The sequence below is a fragment of the Podarcis vaucheri genome (assembly GCF_965113315.1).
Source record: "Podarcis vaucheri genome assembly, chromosome: 2".
Lineage (NCBI taxonomy): Eukaryota > Metazoa > Chordata > Lepidosauria > Squamata > Lacertidae > Podarcis > Podarcis vaucheri.
In genome coordinates, this window is record NC_138760.1 from 125566051 (window position 1) to 125588274 (window position 22224).

General features: G+C 43.5%; 1 protein-coding gene across 1 annotated transcript; it reads right to left on the reverse strand.

Annotated features, from left to right (window-relative positions):
• Nucleotides 1-3665: 3665 nt before the first annotated feature.
• On the reverse strand, nucleotides 3666-16307 carry LOC309524657 (vomeronasal type-2 receptor 26-like; the record flags this gene model as incomplete). Its single annotated transcript, XM_082209491.1, has 6 exons — nucleotides 3666-4634; nucleotides 5726-5852; nucleotides 7087-7314; nucleotides 12863-13672; nucleotides 14084-14375; nucleotides 16093-16307. 6 exons carry the CDS (start codon nucleotides 16305-16307, stop codon nucleotides 3724-3726), a joined length of 2583 nt encoding a protein of 860 aa, XP_082065617.1. The 3' UTR covers nucleotides 3666-3723.
• Between the last annotated feature and the right edge of the window lie 5917 nt (nucleotides 16308-22224).

The following is a 22224-nucleotide window of genomic DNA, read 5'->3' on the forward strand; positions in this document are numbered from 1 at the left end:
TTTTGACTTCTCCTTTCTCCCCCACAGCCAGGGAATCAAAAGAAGTCAACACCATACAGCACAGTGTGATACGTGCTTCCTTGGCTTCTGATGTTTGGGCAATTGCCAGAGCTCTCTCTTGAGCTTTGGGAAGAATAAACCACTATCATTTTTATAATAAAAAGGGGAAGAAAGATCTAGGGATTTCTACATGGTTCAAGGGGCAGGGGCATAGCTGGGGGAAAATATATTTACATCAAATCACAGATGTGGCTTCAAACTGCAACATGAGTCACTTGCATTTTGGGCATGAGTTTGCTTGACCTTTGCTAAGAACAGCCCTGCTGGGTTAGTCCAAACTCCCATCTAGTCCTGCAACACAGTGGCCTATCAGACATTGCTAAGAAGCTCACTAACAGGGCATGAAAGCAATGGGCCTTGCCAGGCACTGGTCACCAGCCACTGGCATTGGGGGAAGTAACTATGTACTGCAAAATAAATGTTTTGTTTGCTCTCAATCTCCCAACCTTCCGATTTATTGGATGTCTATGAGTGCTGGTGCTATACAAGAGAGGGAGACCACAAGGATGCACCCTGCCCTTCTCCAGCAGCTCAGGGCAAATAAGTGAGAGGTCTGGTCCATGGGGGTGAGTGGGGACTACCCCACCAATCTCAACCGGCCTTCATGCCACCACCACTCCCCTGCCTTCTTACTGACAAATGGTGGTTCTTCTCCATCATTGTCTATGTTCCAGCTATCGTGGTGCCCCTCTCACTCCCACCAAACAGACAGCTGTCACATTGATTTGTTGATGCTGACCTTGAAAACCCTAAATGACATTGGTCCTGTATATCTAAAGGAGTGTCTCCACACGCATCGTCCAGACCAGATACTGAGGTCCAGCTCCAAGGGCCTTCTGGAGGTTCCCTCAAGCATTAATACACTCCATTGAGATTCCATTTTTCAGTTGCTGTTTTTAATACTAGTGTAGCCTTTTCAGGCTTTACCCTCAGGTGGGAAGAGCATTCCTCCTGAGATAGGAAAGTGGGAGTCAAGCAGACACTCAAGGGTTGATCCAGAGAAAGAGCTTTATTACTACCATCCGGGCTTGGTAGAAGGAGCAAGCGTGATAACTCACAAGCTTAGCACAAGTTCACAGCCATTTGCACAAAGCATATATTCCACTCCAGTTCCCTCCCCCTTTCCCCCCTCCTCAGGAGTCTTGCCTCATGAGTTTCCCTGAGCATGAACAGAAAGCTCCTGTCTTGGGACTCTTGGCGCCCTTCCCAGGAAAGGGGGATGAGAAGCCAAGGGGGTTGAGGAGCCTTGGTTTTCAGCGTGTCCAAGATGTGTTGCAACTGGATGAGATAAGACTCAGATACCAGGCCTGCTTATTCTTGGCATTGATAGAATCTATTAAATAGCTTCTTGAAGCTCTCTCGTGCTGATAAAAATAACGTTTTGCCTATGCAGCAGCATCTTGTGAGAAAGCAGAGGAGCAGAGAAAAGCTGAAGCTGTAGATTTTGGTCCTAGGTGGGGTCACCTGTCCTCACCTCCTTCATTAGAAGCAGAATTTCAAGTTAAACTAAGTTATTATTTGGGCTTCGGTTATGAATTCAGGAAGAAAGGAAGGTGGGTCATGTCAAAGTACAAACTGGATATGGTAGACTTCCGGGTTGGTGCGATCTGGAAATGGCGGATTCCCTCCGAGCTGCGGAGGGAATCGGCTCAACCGAGGACGGGTCTTGCCGCGCCGGTGACGCGGGGACCCTTAAAAACCGCAGGCGCTGAAGCCTGTGGACTGAAGACTCGGCGGGTGCCTTAAGCGCCCCCCCTGATCCACGAAGAGCCTTTTTAAAGGCTGCGGAGAGGATACGGAGGGTGGCGTGGCACTGAGAGTCGATCGCTACCTCGGTGGAGCGAAGCCGCGAGCCATGACTGGAGAGCGCTGACTTCCTTCTTTGAAATTTGGACTGAAAAGAATAACCCGTGAGTAAGACGGAATTGGACTTTAAGAATATTATCCTGTGAATTTGAGACGACCGGGGTGTGTGCTAAAAGGAAGTCCTCACCCCCCCCCTTGCAGACGATTTAAAGCAACGATATAAGAGCTAAGCTGGAGAGCCTACCCCTTGAGGGGTGAGTTAAAAAAGACATTAACTTCCAAGATTTGGCAAAAAGAAATTTTGAGCTGGAGAGTGGAGTCTTGGAAGCTTTCTTTTTGTTGCAAACAACCCCCCCTCCCGGGCCCGGGAGCGTCCTGTTTTTGAGCTTGTGTAAGAAGTGCGGAGTTTGACAGCTGTCAAAGCTGTCAAACGGACAGTTTAGAGCGGAAAAATTGTCATTTAAGATCCCTCTGGACTAAGATGAGTTATAATTGAACTAAAATTGTTGGAAACAAAGTAATAACAATGAGTTAGAGGATTGTTGGAGAAAAGACTAATAAGTAACCAGATTCCCTCTAGGGGGAACTCTGTGAAACTACAATGGCTGTGGATGGAAAGTTACTAGTGGAAATCGAAAGAATGTTTCATTTGGTGGGAATCTTACAAGAGCAGAGTCTGGCTATGAACAAACAACTCATGACCTTGACTTCTGGAATAAGCAGCTCTGCTGAATGTATTGAGGACTTGAATGAGAAAGAATCCACAGCTGAATCGGAAATGATATCTAAAGAAGTGGAAGAGACTAAACAAGAAAAAGAGAAAGTAAAGTTGGAAAGTACCAACCAGAAGCTGACATCTGTGGAATACAAGCAAGAAGACTTTTGGATTATATCTACCACAAATCTGCGAAAGATGCAAAAGACGAAGGAGGAGGTCCCGGGAGTTTATGGAATACAGGAACTTAAAATAAAGAAATATGATTGGGGCCTCCACTCTGACTCTGACTCTGAAGATGCAGGCTTTGTGGAAATTTTCCAGCAGCTGTTTTCAAATGTCCTTGTGGGAAGAGAATATGGTTTGATGGTAATAGAACTCTTTTCAGATGTGACGACCGACATAAAGGACTACCAACAAGACCGGCGGAGAGGGACTGAAAGAGACTTGAAAGCCTCGGACGTGAGGAACCCAGGCTAAGAACTGCTATTCTGGACATCTATTGGGAAGGGACGAAAACCGGGGATGGGAGGGAAGGAAGAATAGAATTTAAAAAACACTCAAGACCTTTGGGTTTAGTTAATATGACCTTTAACTAAGACAAAATGATAAATCGATGGAAGGGAATTTGAGTCCAACTTAGGAAAAATTTATATTTCTTTATAAAAGAGGTAATATTAAGATGGCTAAGAGGAGAAATACCAATTTGCTGACACAATTTTGGGAATTGGGATGCACGAGGGGGGGTGGGGGGAAGTCAGGGAACAGGGTTAGGAAAGTAGGATTTTCTGAAATTATACATGTTTTTGTCTTTTGTCTTTTTTGTGTGTGTTTTGTCTTTATAAAAGGTGAAAAACCAATAAAAATTTTATTAAAAAAAACAACAAACTGGATATGGTAGAGAAAGATAATTATGTATGAAGAGGGAGGCTGCACTCCGTGTAACTCTACAGGTAGGGCTATCCCTAAAAGTTGTATGCCCAGAAACTCTCCAGGCATGTGATTCAATGATTCCCTTTCATCACTCAAGAGGAATGAAAAATGAAGAGCAAATTTTATCTAAGGAGATAAATTCATTCCCAAGGCAACTCTGCGTGTTTCACTACTAGTGTCGTGGAATACAGTTATAAATATGATAAGAATCAGACAACAACTTTAGGTTTTGTGGCCAGGTGTTCCTTTGTGTTCAGATCAGGCCTCAGCACAAGAATGTAGCATTTGGGAATGAAGATGCAGCCCAGAAGCCCAGCACTAGAAGCCAAGATAGAGAAGATCTGCACAGCTACCATGTATTTCCCCTTTGTGCTTAGGTAGGTGGGCACAAAGGTGATCCAAACGCTGCAGAAGACCAGCATACTGAAGGTGATCAGCTTGGCTTCATTGAAGGCCCCAGGCAGCTTCCTGGCCAGGAAAGCCACCGTGAAGCAGATGGCAGCCAGGAAGCCCATGTAACCCAGGGCAGCATAAAACATGGCAACAGACCCTTCATTGCATTGCAGGGTGATCTCTCCAGCCTGGGAATGCATGTCAGACTCTGGGAAGGGTGGAGAGATGCCCAGCCAAACGATGCAAATGACCATTTGGATACTGGAGCAGGAAAGGACAATGGAGGTGGCCAGACTTTTCCCTAACCATCTCTTCACCCTGTTCCCTGGCTTTGTGGCCAGGAAGGCCAGCACCACCATGATGGTTTTGGACAGCAAAGAGGATACAGCAACTGAGAAGATGGTGCTGAAGGCCATTTGTCGAAGGAGGCAGGTGACTTTCCTGGGACGGCCAAGGAAGAGGAAGGAGGACAAGAAGGACAGCAGGAGGGAGACAAGGAGGATGTAGGAGAGGTCCCTGTTGTTGGCTTTGACTATGGGAGTTTCCTTGTATTTAATGAATATCCCTACAACAAAGCCTGTGGTTAAGGACAGGAAGAGAGCCAAAGACGTCAGGAGAATCCCCAAATATTGTTTATATGATAGGAAGGAGATAATCCTCGGAATGCAGTGATCTCGGTCCTTGTTTGGATATTGTTCTTCTGGACATTTGGTGCAATGCTCTGCATCTGAGGAGGAGAAAAGGAATGGCTTTGGCTTTGCTTACAGACATATTCTGTTACATGTCGAGAAATGCACTCATATGGGAGATATCAGAAAATGAGAATGTATTGTAAGAAAGGGAAGCTTTTTGGTGCATTTCCTTATGCGATAGTTTTCGGGCAGTAAGACTACTTCATTTCCATATTTCATTTCACTTTTAATTTGTATACTGACTTTCTATATTGCTATGCAGAAGGAGGGTTACAAGCTGAAGAAATAGACAAAATAGACAGCAAAGATCACAAGCGTAATACACACAAACAAAAAGTCATAATAAAAGCATAACTTTAAAATAAACAACATATCAAATAAAGCAAAATTCAAAAATATTCAATATTAATACTAAGGAATAGTAAACAGTAATATTTCATATCAGCAAATGATTAACAGCTTACACTTATCATGTACAATAAAGAATTATTAATCTATAATCAATAAAAAATAGCAAGTCACAATGAATAAAATACCACAAAACATACAAACCATGTAAAAGGATCAAACTGAGAAACAAAGACACACAAATTATGATTTATTTATTTTTAATATCCTTGAACTCCTCTCTTCCAAGCTGCTACAGCTGTTCTCAAACTCCTTGCCTGGGATATCCAATAACTTCCTGCTGAAATCCCATAATATTTAATTGTTCTATAATGCAATCTAATGTAATGTTCACATAATTTTTTTGATTATTGTGCACCATGCTTTCTCTCTTTTAAATAAATATTTGTTATTTTCACTATTTCTCGTTTATTTTGAAGACATTTTTAATTCACTTTTGTGAGGGTGGTCCTGGTTCTCTGATCCTAGAAGGCATGGTATAAAATAGCCAAAGCTGTGCCTTATGGGCAGGGCAGGCTGAACCCAATTTGCATCCCAGAGATTGCTTCCTGCAAGTCGTTTCTTTCAAATTACTTCATGGAAGGGAGTTAAAAATGAAGAAATCAATAAAGGATCTGCATCCAAATATGTCTTTAGAATCTTCACAGAATGTTTCTGGCTAATAGGTTGCCCCATTGATATTTTCCCAACCAATTCCATCTCCTGTGGCTTCACCCACCTTCCTGTGTAGATATGGTCCCTTCCGCACATGGAACACAAGCATAGCAGCAAACCGGCTTTCCTTCTTGAACCACCTTGGCATATCCCGGGCGACACCTTTTGGTACACCTGGAGTGAGGCACAGTCTAGCCATAAAGAAAAGATGGCACATTAAAGGGGAAGTGTCAGCAATATTTGTGCATATGGAACTCACTCAGAGAGTCTGGAAAGAACCCAGCAGGACTCCAGTCCCACAAGAAAGCACCCTTGATGTCAGGGGTGCCAACTTGAATAAAATATTGTGGGGACCCAGGTAAGCCGCATAACACATAATCGATGCCCATCAACTTTATGGGTCCCCAGTCCCCTCTAATAATTTACTGTGGGGGCCAAAGCCCCCACAGTTCCTAGGAGTTGGCTCCTATGCTTGATGTAGAACGGAAGCCTCCCTACTGTGTTTGCTTTTTAAAAAATAACAATAATAATAATTTATTTATACCCCACCCATCTGGCTGGCTTTCCCCAGCCACTCTGGGCATCTTCCAACAATAGATATACATTAGAAATACATTAAAATATCAATCATTAAGAGCTTCCCTAAACAGGGCTACCTTCAGATGTCTTATAAAAGTCAGGTAGTTGTTTATTTCCTTAACATCTGATGGGAGGGCGTTCCACTGGGCAGGCACCACTACCAAGAAGGCCCTCTGCCTTGTTCCCTGTAACCTCACTTCTTGCAGTGAGGGAACCGCCAGAAGGCCCTCAGAGCTGGACCCCAGTTTCTGGGCTGAACGATGGGGGTGGAGACGCTCCTTCAGATATACTGGGCTGAGGCGGTTTAGGGCTTTAAAGGTCAGCGCCAACACTTTGAATTGTGCTCGAAAATGTACTGAAAAGAGTATCAATACATAGGTCTTTGAACAACTGGACTGAGGCACAGTCTAATAATAATAATGAGATCTCGCAGGGCCGGGCTGGATTAGCCATTTAGTAAAATAAGAACGTGCTTAGGGCATCCAGGGAAGGCGGGGACCACAGGATTTTTTCTGTTGCTGGATTTACCATGGACCATATTGTGCAGCTCAATCAGGTTCCAGAAGAAAGGCTCCCACAATAAATGAAAAAAATACATACATACAAACATACATACATGCAGACATACATACATACATACATACATACATACCAACCTACATACATACATACATGTGTGTGTGTATTTGCACATGACGAGCATGATACACATTTAATAATTTACTTAATTAATTATAATGAAAGCATCAGCCAAACTTCCAAAAGATTATACTTGAATTCCTCTTGGAAAGATTCAACAGATTACTAGATCTTAATGTGTATCATGTGGAATAAAGGGGCTCTTACCTGGTTAAACCTCTTGGGCCACACAATAGCTTCTGGGTTAATGGTGAGCTTGAAGTCAGTGGATGCCTCTCTCTCTATACTCCCAATTTTCACTCTAACACAAGACTCATTGGGAAGCACCACCCAATTCTCAATATCAAACATGATTGGCAGCTCCCCATTCTCACCCAAATACAGTCCGCCCATGGAAGTGTTCAACAACCGGGTTTCTTTTAAGAAAGTGTGAAGCTGGAATGACAGGGAAAGCACCAGCATTTCAAAGCATTTAAAATCATTTTGGACATCTCATCCCTTCTCCTTTGATCTCCAAAGTCCTGGCATACCTGGCCTTGTTGGAATCTACGGAGGACTAAACACCCAAACTTAGAAAGCATTTTAGATGCCTCATCCCTGCTTCCTTGGAACTCAAAACTCCTGTTCTGCCACAACGTCTCCTACTGGCAAGACTAAATAGTCCAGGTGGACGGTATCAGAACAAAGGAAAAACATGACTGCCAGCCTGCGTGTCGAGGCACAGAGAGAAAACGAAAGCTATATAGAAAAACAGAAACTTCCTGTGAGCCGGACGTACACAGGCTGTGACTCAAACAACAGCCTGCTCCCTTTTTAAGGTGGAACGGAAATATCCTAACATCCTCCCCCTTTCCGTGTAACTTGTAGTACCTGTGGTTCAACCCAATTGCAACCTCTGTACATAAACCTTAAGTTGTTCTCTGTTAACAACCTTAGACAACAGATCAGCAGGAATTTCATTTCCTGCCATGTAGGACATCTGAATGAGTCCTTTCTGAATACACTCTCTCGCACGATGTAGCTTAATCTGCAAGTACTTGGTTCTTTGCTTGCAACTCTCTGAGTTCAGCAAAGCCAAACAGGATCTATTGTCTTGATATACTTGTATAGGACACTTCACAGAAACTCTGATGTCCTGAAACAGTTGCATCAACCATTCACAATCCATGAGTGAAAATGACAGAGCATTGAGTTCTGCTTCACAGGAACGTAGGCTTACTGTTGTCTGCTTCTTGCACAGCCAGTCAAACAGACAGTGGTTGTACATGTAGCATACTCCAGAAGTGCTTGTACCATCCGTGGTGTCACTTTCAAAACTTGCATCTGCAAAGATTTCAAGATCTCCACTCTTCTGACTGGTGAACCTCAGCCTGTAGTGCAAAGTCCCTTTCAAATAGCGGGCTATGCGCTTCAGAGCTTTCCAATCCTGAACCGTAGGATTGTTGGCATGTCTACTAAGCAGGTTAGTGCTTACAGCTATGTCAGGTCTTGAACATCTAGCAATAAAATGCAGCTTGCCTAGAATGCATCTGTACAGTGTAGTGTCAGAAAATGCTTCAGCAGTACTATCTACCTGGTAACCTGTCACCTGTGTCTGGTGGGTTTGCATCACCAAATTCAACCTGGTTAATACATCAGCAATTTTCTGTGTTTGGTGTACCAGAAAATTACCTGCTTGGTCCCTCTCCACCTGCAGAGAAAGATAGTTGGATACCTCACCAAGATCCTTCATGTCAAAGTGCTCCTTCAGCTGAGCTAGGGTGCTTTGGTACAAAGCCTGATTCTTCCAAAACTTCAGAAGATCATCAACAAAACATAAACAATACAGTTTGTTTTGCCCCTCCTCCTTGACAAACACACATGGATCAGCTTTGCCTTGGTGAAAACGTAGAGAAAGCAATGTCTCGGTGAGTTTTGTGTTCCAACACCTGGCACTCTGCTTGAGACCATATAAGGACTTCCGTAGTTTACAGACCATTCCCTTCTGTATCTGCATCCCGTCAGGTGGAAGCACATACAGCTCCTCCCCCAAATCCCCTTACAAAAAAGCTGTATTAACGTTGTGATGGGAAATGTGCAGTTTCTCCTCTGCAGCAATCTTGAGCATTAGCCGAATGCTCTCATACTTGACGGTGGGTGAGTAGGTCTCGTGGTAATCCTGTTGTGCTGGTCCCGGAGGGAAGGTTACCGTTGGCGTAGTCAAAGTCCGGTCCTGGGTCACTGGGCTGGAAACAGTTCACAAGGAGCGAGGTGAGGTCCGAAGCAGGAAGCCGGGCAGGGACAGGAACACTGGGGGAAACAGGACTGGATGCTGGCCGAAACAACTCATCGATGACATTGCTCCCGCATCCTGGGATCGGGCTGACTGGCCTTTATCTTCTCTGAGGCCAGGGGCGGTCCCAGCCCCCAGGAGACCCGCCCCTCCTGGCCTTAAGGCGAGCACTCCTGGGAGAAACCAGTTCCCTTCGCCTCTCTTCCCTGAGCCTCTGTAGTTCAGGAGAGGCCGAAGGGTTACTAGACCCAGGGGGAGACTCACCTGTAGGCACTGAGTCCTCAACCACCTCCGGAGCCAGAGTGGATTCACCTGGTGCCTGCTCCTGAGGATCCGGCACAGGTGCAGGCCCATCAGAATCAAGGCCCTGCCCCAGTTCAGCCGGCCCTGGAGGCGGGGACTCCTGTGCAGGCTGGGATTCCTCCGGTTCAGCCTCTGAATCGGTTTCCCAGGCCATCACACCTGTCCTGGTACCTGTGAAAAACCTCTGGCAACCAATCTGGCTTTGTGTCTGACAACCTTGCCATTCTGTTCTGTCTTGGCCTTGAAGACCCATTTGCTGCCAACCAGTCTCATTCCTGGGACTACCGGTACCAGCTTCCAAGTTTGGTTCCTATTCAAGGAATCAACTTCAGCCTTCATGGCATTAAGCCAAGGCTCAGCATCTTTAGAGGTTAACTCCTGAACCTCTTTGAAGCTTGAAGGTTCCCACACCTTCTCTGAGCTACTAAGAACAGCAGTTGCTGTCTTAGCAAACTCATCAGCAAATCTCTTTGGAGATTTGCCTTTTGTGGCCCTTTCAGATCTGCGTACTAGATGCAAGTCTTCTTCACTCATCTCCTCCTTCTTTGGAGAAAAGTGGCCAATGGTGAACAGTGGTTCTTCCAGTTCATTGTCAGACGCATCAGATGGTCTGACTGAGGCCTTTGCGCTCTTGTAGTCTGCTGTGTTTGTTGTCTTTGTCCATGGAGTTTTCTTGGCAGGGATACTGGAGTGGCTTGCCGGTTCCTGCTCCAGGTGGATCACGTTTGGTCAAAACTCTCCACTATGACCTGTCCATCTTGGGTGGCCCTGCACGGCATAGCTCATAGCTTCTCTGAGTTATTCAAGTTATTCTCTGAGTTGTCAAAGCAAAGTGGCTGTCCGGCGAGGCCTTACAAATAGCAGGGGAGAGAAGGCAAGCAAAATGCGAGGGAGATAGTGAAAGATACAGGAAATTGAATGCAGATTTCCAAAAAACAGCAAGGAGAGACAAGAAGGCCTTCTTAAATGAGCAATGCAAAGAAATAGAGGAAAATAATAGAATGGGAAAAACCAGAGATCTCTTCAAGAAAATTGGAGATATGAAAGGAACATTTCGTACAAAGATTTCCATAATAAAAGACAAAAATGGAAAGGACCTAACAGAAGCAGAAGACATAAAGAAGAGGTGGCAAGAATACACAGAGGAACTATACCAGAAAGAAATGGATTTCTCGTATACCCCAGGTAGTGTGGTTGCTGACCTTGAGCCAGACATCCTGGAGAGTGAAGTCAAATGGGCCTTAGAAAGCACTGCTAATAACAAGGCCAGTGGAACTGATGATATTCCAGCTGAACTGTTTAAAATCTTAAAAGATGATGCTGTTAAGGTGCTACACTCAATATGCCAGCAAATTTGGAAAACTCAGCAGTGGCCAGAGGATTGGAGAAGATCAGTCTACATCCCAATCCCAAAGAAGGGCAGTGCCAAAGACTGCTCCAACTACCGCACAATTGCACTCATTTCACACGCTAGCAAGCTTATGCTTAAAATTCTACAAGGCAGGCTTAAGCAGTATGTGGACCGAGAACTCCCAGAAGTGCAAGCTGGATTTCGAAGGGGCAGAGGAACCAGAGACCAAATTGCAAACATGCGCTGGATTATGGAGAAAGCTAGAGAGTTCCAGAAAGACATCTACTTTTGCTTCATTGACTATGCAAAAGCTTTTGACTGTGTCGACCACAGCAAACTATGGCAAGTTCTTAAAGAAATGGGAGTGCCTGATCACCTCATCTGTCTCCTGAGAAATCTCTATGTGGGACAAGAAGCTACAGTTAGAACTGGATATGGAACAACTGATTGGTTCAAAATTGGGAAAGGAGTACGGCAAGGCTGTATATTGTCTCCCTGCTTATTTAACTTATATGCAGAATTCATCATGCGAAAGGCTGGGCTGGATGAATCCCAAGCCAGAATTAAGATTTCTGGAAGAAATATCAACAACCTAAGATATGCAGATGACACAACCTTGATGGCAGAAAGTGAGGAGGAATTAAAGAACCTTTTAATGAGGGTGAAAGAGGAGAGTGCAAAATACGGTCTGAAGCTCAACATCAAAAAAACGAAGATCATGGCCACTGGGCCCATCACCTCCTGGCAAATAGAAGGGGAAGAAATGGAGGCAGTGAGAGATTTTACCTTCTTGGGCTCCATGATCACTGCAGATGGTGACAGCAGTCATGAAATTAAAAGACACCTGCTCCTTGGGAGAAAGGTGATGGCAAACCTAGACAGCATCTTAAAAAGCAGAGACATCACCTTGCCAATAAAGGTCTGTATAGTTAAAGCCATGGTTTTCCCAGTAGTGATGTATGGAAGTGAGAGCTGGACCATAAAGAAGGCTGATCGCCGAAGAATTGATGCTTTTGAATTCTGGTGCTGGAGGAGACTCTTGAGAGTCCCATGGACTGCAAGAAGATCAAACCTCTCCATTCTGAAGGAAATCAGCCCTGAGTGCTCACTGGAAGGACAGATTGTGAAGCTGAGGCTCCAATACTTTGGCCACCTCATGAGAAGAGAAGACTCCCTGGAAAAGACCCTGATGTTGGGAAAGATGGAGGGCACAAGGAGAAGGGGACGACAGAGGACGAGATGGTTGGACAGTGTTCTCGAAGCTACAAACATGAGTCTAACCAGACTGCGGGAGGCAGTGGAAGTGCCTGGCGTGCTCTGGTCCATGGGGTCACGAAGAGTCGGACACGACTAAACGACTAAACAACAACAACAGTCTGCTGTGTCATCACTGTTGCTGACACCAGCAGCAGCGCTGCCCACTGAGCTGGAATCCGAACTCTGATCATCATCACCATCATCCTCAGCTTCCTCTTCTTCCTCAACATTATCTGCTTTTTTCACATCATCTTCATCTTCCTCTGGTTAACTCTGGAAAATTCCCACATTCCCCCCACCCTTAGGATTGTACTCAACACTCTTTGTGAACCTAATGGTCTTAGAGTCAGTCATCCATACCCTGTATGCACCTTTTTCGTACCCCATGAACAAACCATGTGCCCCACGCTTTCCAAGCTTGCTGCTCTGTGGGGTGTGTACCCCCATGTCAGAACCAAAGATTCTCATGTGCTTGACGTAAGGTTTCTTACCAAATATCTTCTCATACGGAGTACGGCCAACTTCTCCTACTGGCAAGACTAAACAGACAGCCACCAGGTGGAGGGACGTCTGCTTTTACCTTGTTTTGGCTTCTTATGGTTTTATTATGTGCTCTTATGTTTTTTGTTGCAGTAGACCACCTTGATATTTTATGAAATACACAATGTATATTTATCTTCCAGCAGGAGCCTAAAAAAAGAATCTAAATAAATAAAACAAAAACCTTTTCCTCACTGTTGCATTCGTGTCTAAATCAATGAGAATGATTATTGTAGAGTTGGTAGAAAGAAAGGAAATACCTGCCATGGCTGTAGCCTTTGACATGCCAACTGGTCTCCTCCACTCGCCATCAACATCTGCTTTGATCTGGATGAACAGGCAACATTTAAAGCATGTGCCATGATTTGGACACTGAAGTATGTTCTGTGGCTGTCTTGAGACAGAACACTCTGCAGCGCCTCTTCAGACGGCACCTCCAGATTCTCCACATCTCGGCATCTTGTCCAACCTCTCACAGCGAGGACGTGCTTTGAGTATGAACAGCTAAATACTTTTTGCCGCACAAGATTAGGATTATGGGACTCTGGTCTACAGACGTCACATTTGCTCCTTATTTTGGTCTTCATTACAAAGGAGAATGAACCATGGATATACTTCAAGTAGTTGGGACCGAAAGAAAAATTCATGTCAATGTCTTGAAAAGCTGTTGTGAGCCATACTTTTGGCCCAATATGGTTCCCAAGTTTTTGTAGTATTACTATGATGAAAGCCAATCCCAAATAATTACTTTCATAGTAAAGGAATACATTGGTCTGTCTCCGTAGGGCAATTAATTCACTTCGTGTGAACCTCTCAGGTTCATTCTTTTCTGATATTCTTACTGAAAAGTCAACACAAATTCCATTGCTGGCCATCAGAGATGTCATGGCACTCAAGAACTTTTCTCCATTCTCACTGTCTGGAGCAAAGAGGCCGATCCACGTCCATCCGAAATGCTGGAGGAACTTTACAATCCCCGTGTACTGAACTTCTTCATTGGGGACCGTACGGTAGACAAAAGGGACTTTGGTGTTCTCATCAACAACCCCAGATACAAAGCCGTAACTGAACTGGAGTGGGGAAGAAAAAGTATAGTGTTTCATTTTCAGAGCAAAGTACATGATTAGCCTGAAATATTTAAAACCTAACAAATATTTTGCTGACCAGGACTGATTTTGAAACTTTGGGCAGTTGCAAACCTAGCAAAGTCTCTGTATTGAAGAATCATGGAATCGTAGAGTTGGAAGCGACCCTGAGGTTCGTGTTGTCTTCCCCCCTGCAATGCTGCTGTCCCATACGGGGATCAAGCCTGCAACCTTGACGTTGGCAGCACCACACTCCAACCATCTGAGTTATCTAGCTTAACATAGCTCAGGATTTTCTCCCTCTTTGATGCCTTTCATTTGACTCTGCTGACGATACAGTGAATTTATTTTGCTGCTGAACCTCTTTTGTGTCCCTCCATGCCCCACCCTTCATACCTGTGGGATTTTGTACAGGCCTGACGTGGTTGAAATCACTTTGGAGATGATGGAATTGGCTCCTTCAAGAACAGCCAAGATATTATTCCATTTTCCACAGCGATAGTTTGGAATATTGCTTTCCCCCCCTGCAAGCAGGTCTAGCATGGCATCAGAAGTGATCCTTGCATTGTCATAGTTCTCATAGAGGCTGTAGCCCAGGGTGATGTTGGGTAAGAGCCTGGGATTCTGGTTGATCTCTTGGATGGTGAACAAGAAGGACAAGATATGCCAGTGGAACCTAAATGGTGCTCTGTATGAAATAAATCAAATAAAAAATGTCAAACCATTCACCACTTAATGAAAATAAATAATATTTGATTCCCAAAATCATGGTCTGCATTAGGGCTGCCATACAGACATAGCAGTAAGACAGCAGTTGGAAACAGTGTCCGGGTAGAAATCGCTGGAATTTCCCTTAAAATAACTCAAAAACTTTGCCAATAAATGTTTTTGTCTGGATTTTCACTTGTCACAATATGCGGACTCTAGTCTCTATGTTTGTTTGAAGGGTGAGAAGAGACATATCCTTCTTACAAGATGAAAATCCATTTGCCACCTAAGAATTAAAATATAAGAATTTCTCAAGAGGAGAAGCACACATCTTCAATGAAGGAAAATGAAGAAAACATTCTCCTTTCCGAATGTGTGAGAAATATGGGGACATGGCTGCTAAGGCTCGTATTGGCTGCTTCAAAGGAGTTGCATAAAGAGCCAACTGCAATGAAGAGCTAAGTCTGTTTAGAAGCTCTATTTGATTAGTATGGCTTATTTTCAATAGGCATGATTCGGATTGGGCTGTTATTTGATAAAGGTCAGTTCCCACCAGTCTTTCTGTGAGAGAAACCATCAGAAGGATGTATCTTCTTCCGTCTCTCCTGTGCAAGTGTATTCAGGTGTCTGGCGCAGTAGTGAGGGGGAAATCTTAGGAATGTGGATTGCTGCTGGGGGAGTTAAGCAGGAAAAAGTCCCTGGAGCCAAATTAATTCCCCAGAAGCACTAAACCTGGCTAAGCTTGCAATTGAGTGTCTTATTCTGCTTCAAGCAAGGCTTCTTGTGTAGTTCCAGGTTGAAATAATGTCCACTTAAACTAACATTTCATCCAAAAGGATAGTTTCCTTGTCATTCATATTTCTCCCTCTGGGAACTGTTCAATCTCATTGCAATGGCAGTCGCAGACCCTAATTCTGCTGATATCTTCTTGGAGGTTATTTCAGACAGGGAAGGGATGGAATCAAATGCCTTCCCAAATATCAGCATAAAAGACCTCTGTTTTGTCTGTTTAAATATGTTTTCTTTTGGTTTTCAACAGTAACACCATAAACTTAACATGAACAGCAAACACAACACTTGGAGTGTATGTCATTGGAAGTAACCTTAAGGTACATACATAATAGGCTCACAGGTTAATTAGCCCTCTCCATAGAGATATATGTGTTATAGGGGGTTGCAATAACTGTGCTGACTTCTTAATGTGCTCTGTAAAGAACAAGCACATGCTTAAAAAATTGGCTTTATTTACCAGTCCATTAAAAACTCTGCTGCATTGGGTCAAGTGTTCAGAAAGTGCTATTTCCCATACACCTGCATACCAGGAACACAAAGTAGGATTTTCTCCAGTGTCCCACTCATCTCATGAATGCAGCTGTGATCATTCAGTGAATCATTTTGATGCCTGATCAGGTTCATTTATACACTTGTGTTCTTCAGCAAGCAACACAGCAGCACAGAAGGTAAAAACAGAGCACGTCTGGGAACATGCAACCTACTAGCTGCTGCAAAACTCAAGTTCCCTTCAGCCCCTGCCAGCATGGCCAGTGATCAGGGGTGATGGGAGCTGCAGTCCCGCAACATCTAAAAGACCACAGAGTCCTCACCCTAAAATGTAGACTATTTCCCTATTGGGGTGAAATAGGAGCCATTGGGGTGCAGTAGAAAAATGTGACGTCCTTCTGCATATAATTACTTACTCGTCCTGAAACCTGGTTAATGGGGGCTCCGAGAAGTTATATGGAAGTTGTAGACCAAACAAATTTGGTGATATTATCCCACCAATGAGGAAGTCGCCAGTCTGGAAATAATTCTGTGCTTTGATTCCTTCCCGGATTGGATTCAAGGGGCATTTTGCCTTCAGGTTTCCACAGGATTCAAGCAAAATGAGCAGCATCAGCATATGGGATCTCATTCTGACTGACTGCTACACCTCTTTTGTGAGTGTTCCTCTCTCCCCCACAGCCAGCTACATCAGAAAACCCCCCAAAACTCTTATTTATCCAATATGGGTAGTGCTCAGAGCCATTAAACCTCACACAGATCTATCCCACCCCTCTTACTCTCCATTGTCATTCAGTCTGTCTCTGACACAGGTGATCTTCTGTGCATCAACTTTTCCCTCAGGAACAAGGCAGAATAAATCACTATGATCTTGATAATTATAAGGGGAAGGAAGTTCATCTTTGCAACAACCTGAAGTCTCTGTGTGGCCTGAGGGGCAGGAGCAGAGTTGGAGATAAACATGTTTGGGAGGAAACAAAGTTGCTGCTCCAAAGTTTGACATGGGTCACGTGGTGAGTGAGAGTTTAGCATGAACTTTGCTGCTGACAAGAGCATTAGAAGAGTCCTGCTGCTGGTTCAAATCAAAGCTTAATCCAGTCCAGTATCCTGTTGCCCCCAGTGACCAATCAGACATTTCTGGGATCCATCCAAGCTGATGGCAGTAGAGTTGATCCCAGCAACTGACATTCAGAGATATGCAGCTTCTGATCCTGGAAGTTATGTGTCTTTTAAAAGTGTCTCAGTTAGCAGCTGAAACAATATTTTAAAAATTCCTTCCAGTAGCACCTTAGAGACCAACTAAGTTTGTTATTGGTATGAGCTTTTGTGTTCATGCATAGGTAAAGGTAAAGGGCCCCCTGACCATTAGGTCCAGTCGTGGCCGACTCTGGGGTCGCGGCGCTCATCTCGCTTTACTGGCCGAGGGAGCCGGCATACTTCTTCGGGGTCATGTGGCCAGCATGACTAAGCCACTTCTGGCGAACCAGAGCAGAGCACGGAAACGCCGTTTACCTTCCCGCCTGAGTGGTACCTATTTATCTACTTGCACTTTTACGTATTTTCGAACTGCTAGGTTGGCAGAAGCAGGGACCCAGCAACGGGAGCTCACCCCGTCGCTGGGATTTGAACCGCCAGCCTTCTGATCATAAAAGTCCTAGGCTCTGAGGTTTAACCCACAGCGCCACCCGTGTCCCGTGCATGCATACTTCTTCACTATTTCCTGGGTCAGTGAATTTCTCCATTGAGCTACACTATCCAAAAAATTGCTTCCTATTTTCTATCTAGATTCTCCAAGTGGATTGTTCCATGGATGCCTCTTTGAGTAATAATTTTTCAGGAAAAACCTATTCATTTTCGCTTTCTCCATGATTTTATGCATCTCTTTTAAGTCCCACTTTTACAGTCTTCATTCCTTAACCAGGGTCTACCAACCTTTTTAGGCCCCTAAAAACAACTGGGTATTTTATAGTTCGAAGATGTAATAGGAAGTGGGAAAGAGCATCATTCTTTCCAACCTCCTTCTTCAGTTCCATGTTATTTTCAAGGGATTAAAGGTGATCGCCCTCACTACCTCATAACCGAGTGGACAAGGGTGAGGGGCTTAGAGGATTCACAAAGATTCCAGGGGATTCCTCAAGGACACAATTTGTGGAATGCTTTCCAGGGAGGTACGGCTGGTACCTTCATTGTACACCTTTAGCTGCCAAGCGAAATGTTCCTTTTTAAACAGGCCTTTGGCTGATTGACATCCAAGGCCCTTTTAAATGTCTTCTGGTGGAGGCATTATTGGTTAGTTTGTGTTCTTTTTTATTATGTATTTTGTCTTTTTTACATTGTCTTTTTATGTTGTGAACCACCCTGACATCTATGGCCAATGGGCGCTATAGAAATTTACTTAGTATTAATAATAATAATTAATCAAACTGAGGTGTCTGGCTTAGCTCGTTTCAGAATACCTGATATCAAGTTTCAGTCATGTCCTTCCATGTACTAAGTTTTCTCCTAGTCTTGTACTTTTGATTCTCATCAAAACTCATGTGCCAGAAATATTTCCATATGAAAGTTGCAGATTTCCATATGACCTTTTATCTATGTCCTTCATGTACCTAGTATAATGTCCATTTTCTTCTAATTTAGCTAAGTTCATTTTGTACTATAGCAATTCAGTTGACAATGTCTTTTTTTTATAAGATATTTATTGAAATTTTCAAAATTTTACAAAATAAAAATAAAAAAGAAGAAAGTACAAAATAAAAATAGTTAACAAAGTAGAAAAAGAAAAAAAACCCCTTCCAACAATACAAATACAAATACAAAAATAAGAAAAAGAAACAGAAAAAAACAAAAATACGCATAAAATATTTAAGAACATTTAAAAACAAATTCATTATTCTCAAATCCTCAACTGTCATTACCTTCTTTCTTTGACCTCCTCCTCCTCCTCCATTTCTTTGTATCCTAGTTATTAATTATCCCAGCAAATCCTTTCCATATTTCATAATATTCTTTCATTACATTACCTTAAACTGTTTTAATCTTATCTTTACTAAAGCCAAGTAATTTCATTCCAACAGTTGACAATGTCTTAAGCAGCTTAGGAAATTCAGCTATGACAAATATGCAGTCTAACTCAAGATCGAAGAGGAATAATTTTAAGCAACAATAGGCAACTCCACAATTGCTATTAGTGAAGAATCGGGAATCAGAAGCTTTAAGAGGTCTACTGTCAATTATCTATCTCCTCCGCATCACAAGTGAGCTAAGGGAACTTTGACAAGGATGCTTTCGGACCTTTTTCTCACCCTAGGCATGGTTAGCTGGAATTGCAGTGAGAGGAAACTGCTTGTCTGTGCAAGGGGGGAGGATTATTGGGGCATTGTTTTTTGATTATAAATTTTGTGGTTTCATAGTTATACTTTGATTTTGTTCTGTGAACCGCCCTAAGACCTCCCAGTATAGGGTGGTATATAAATTGAGTACATAAGGATAATAATAATATTTCTGGAGTTTACTGCAGCCCTCAGGAAAACACTATCTGGGATCCAGATTATTTTTTTAATTCCAACAGCAACCTGTGGTTCCACTCAAGATTCAGAGGGGTGGGGACATTCCACTCTACAATTCTACAACTGGACAAAGGCCTCAGTTTATTTATAGCGTCCTGATCTTGCTCTTTGGCCAAACTCCCACTGTAGCTTACAAATATCATTCCTAAAACTGCCTATGTCCTCAAGCTTATAATTTTAAAAGACATGGATAATAATAATAATAATAATAATAATAATAATAATAATAATAATTTATTTATATCCCGCCCTCCCCAGCCGAAGCCGGGCTCAGAGCGGCTAACAACAATAAAGATAGCACAGCATTCTAAAATCATTTCATTTTAAAATCAATTCAAATGAAATTAATGGCAACCATTGGGCTAGAGTTCTGTGAGGATTGCTGAAGGTCAGACTGTGCCTTGGCCAAAGGCCTGGTGTCAAGTCCCGCAGGGCCCTAGTCTCTTGGGACAGAGCGTTCCACCAGTTTGGGGCCACAGCCCAAAAAGCCCTGGCTCTGGTTGAGGGCAGTCTAACCTCCCTGTGGCCCGGGATCTCCAAGAAGAATCGGCCTCCACAAACAGTGGTCAGGATGATAGGAGCCGGAGTCCAGCAGCGCCTGAAGGGCCACTGTCTCCCTATCCCTGAAATAAGAACTATTTCCCAGTTACAGTGGTGCCCCGCAAGACGAAATTAATTCGTTCCGCAATTTTTGTCATCTAGCGAATTTTTCGTCTTGCGAAGCACGAAATCCCATAGGAATGCATTGAAAATCAATTAATGTGTTCCTATGGTCAAAAAAAGTCCAAACAAAGCCAAATTTGGTACAACAACAGTTTATTAACTGCTCTTTAAAGTCACACATACTGTAAAGAGCAGTTCAAAAATTTAAGGGAAAATAAATTAACTTTATAAACAAAACATGTCTTTGTTTTTAGTCAAAGAAAAAAAGTTGCGAGACGTTTTCGTCTTGCGAAGCAAGCCCATAGGGGAAATTCGTCTTGCGAGGCAAATCGCGAACGGAAAAAACTTTTGTCTAGCGAGTTTTTGTATTGCGAGGCATTCGTCTTGCGGGGCACCACTGTAAAGGGAACCATTGAAGGTGTGGTGGAGAAGCATGATATCCATGATGTATTTAATTATTTACACTTTAAGCTTGGTTACTGGGGGCTGGGAAAAGTTATATGGAAGTTGCTCAGCAAAGCTTCTTGGAGATATGATTCTGCTAATGAGGAAGTCTCCAGGCCGCGAGTATTCTTCCCTCTGCCGCTTCATTTTCTTCCCTCATCAAATTTAAGGAGCCCTTTGCTTTCAGCTTCTCACAGACTTGTCATGTGACAAAGGCACATGAGAGCAGAGTCAGCAAAGCAGGCTGGGAAGTGCTGGGACTGCACAGTCATTTGGGCCTCCTAAAGTTATTCAGTCCTAACTGCTAACTGTTGGGTCACTCTGTCATGTGACAAAGTAGCCAGTTTCTCTTTTGTGCTCTCTGTAAGAAATTAGAATCTCTCTGCTATGGTTGTGAGCAGAGTTAGTATGTAATCTGAGTGTCAAACTGTTTGGAACCATGTAGTTTATGAAGAAGTTTATTTTAACTTAGTAAAGCTTTTATTCTTTAAAACTCTGCATTATTAATTTACACTGCGCGTCAAGACTTGATGGTGCATTAGAAGCAGAGGTAGCAGCAGAAGCCGCAACAAGGAGGTCATTCTGGCTTGGCCTCCTACAGTTCCATTTTGACCTCTCCTTTCTCCCCCACAGCCAGGTAATCAGAAGAAGTCAACGCCCTCCAGCACAGTGTGATATGTATAACCTCAGGCTTCCTTGGCTTCTGATGTCTGGGCAATTGCCAGAGATCTCTCTTTAGCTTTGGGAATAATAATTCACTATCATTTTTATAATCAAAAGGGGAAGAAAGTTCTTGGGATCTCTACATGGTTCAAGGGGCAGGGACAGAGCTGGGGGGAAATATGTTTACACCAAATCACAGATGTGGCTTCAAACTGCAACATGAGTCAGTTGCATTTTGGGCATGAGTTTGGCTTGAACTTTGCTAAGAACAGCCCTGCTGGGTTAGTCCAAACTCCCATCTAGTCCTGCAACACAGTGGCCAATCAGACATTGCTGAGAAGATCACAAGCAGGGCATGAAAGCAATGGGACTTGCCAGGCATTGGTCACCAGCAACTGGCATTTGGGGGGAGTAACTATGCACTGCATGATTCAATATTTTGTTTGCTCTCAATCTCCCAACCTTCTGATTCATTGGATGTCTATGAGTGCTGGTGCTATATAAGAGAGGGAAACAAAAAGGGTGGATCCTGCCCTTCTCCAGAAGCTCAGCTCAAATAAGTAAGAGGTCTGGTCCATGGGGGTGAGTGGGGACTACCCCACCAATCTCAACCTGCCTTCATGCCACCACCACTCCCCTGCCTTCTTACTGACAAGCGGTGGTTCTTCTCCATCATTGTCTCTGGCTCCAGCTATCATGGTGCCCCTCTCACTCCCACCAAACAGACAACTGTCACATTCATTTGTTGATGCTGACCTTGAAAACCCTAAATGACATTGGCCCTGTATATCTAAAGGAGCTTCTCCACACCCATCGTCCAGACCAGATACTGAGGTCCAGCTCCAAGGGCCTTAAGAAGGTTCATTCCAGCATTAATACACTCAAGTGAGATTCTGTTTTTCAGTTGCTGTTTTTAATACTAGAAGCAGAATTTCAAGTTACACTAAGTTATTATTTAGGCTTAGGTTATGAACTCAGGAAGAAAGGAAGGTGGGTCATGTCAAAGTACAAACTGGATATGGTAGAGAACGATAATTATGTTTGAAGAGGGAGGCTGCACTCCAGGAGACTCTACAGGTAGGGTTATCCCTAAAAGTTGAAAGTGCAGACACTCTCCAGGCATGTGATTCAATGATTCCCTTTCATCATTCAAGATGAATGAAAAATGAGCAAACTTTATCTAAAGAGATGCATTAATTCCCAAGGCAACTC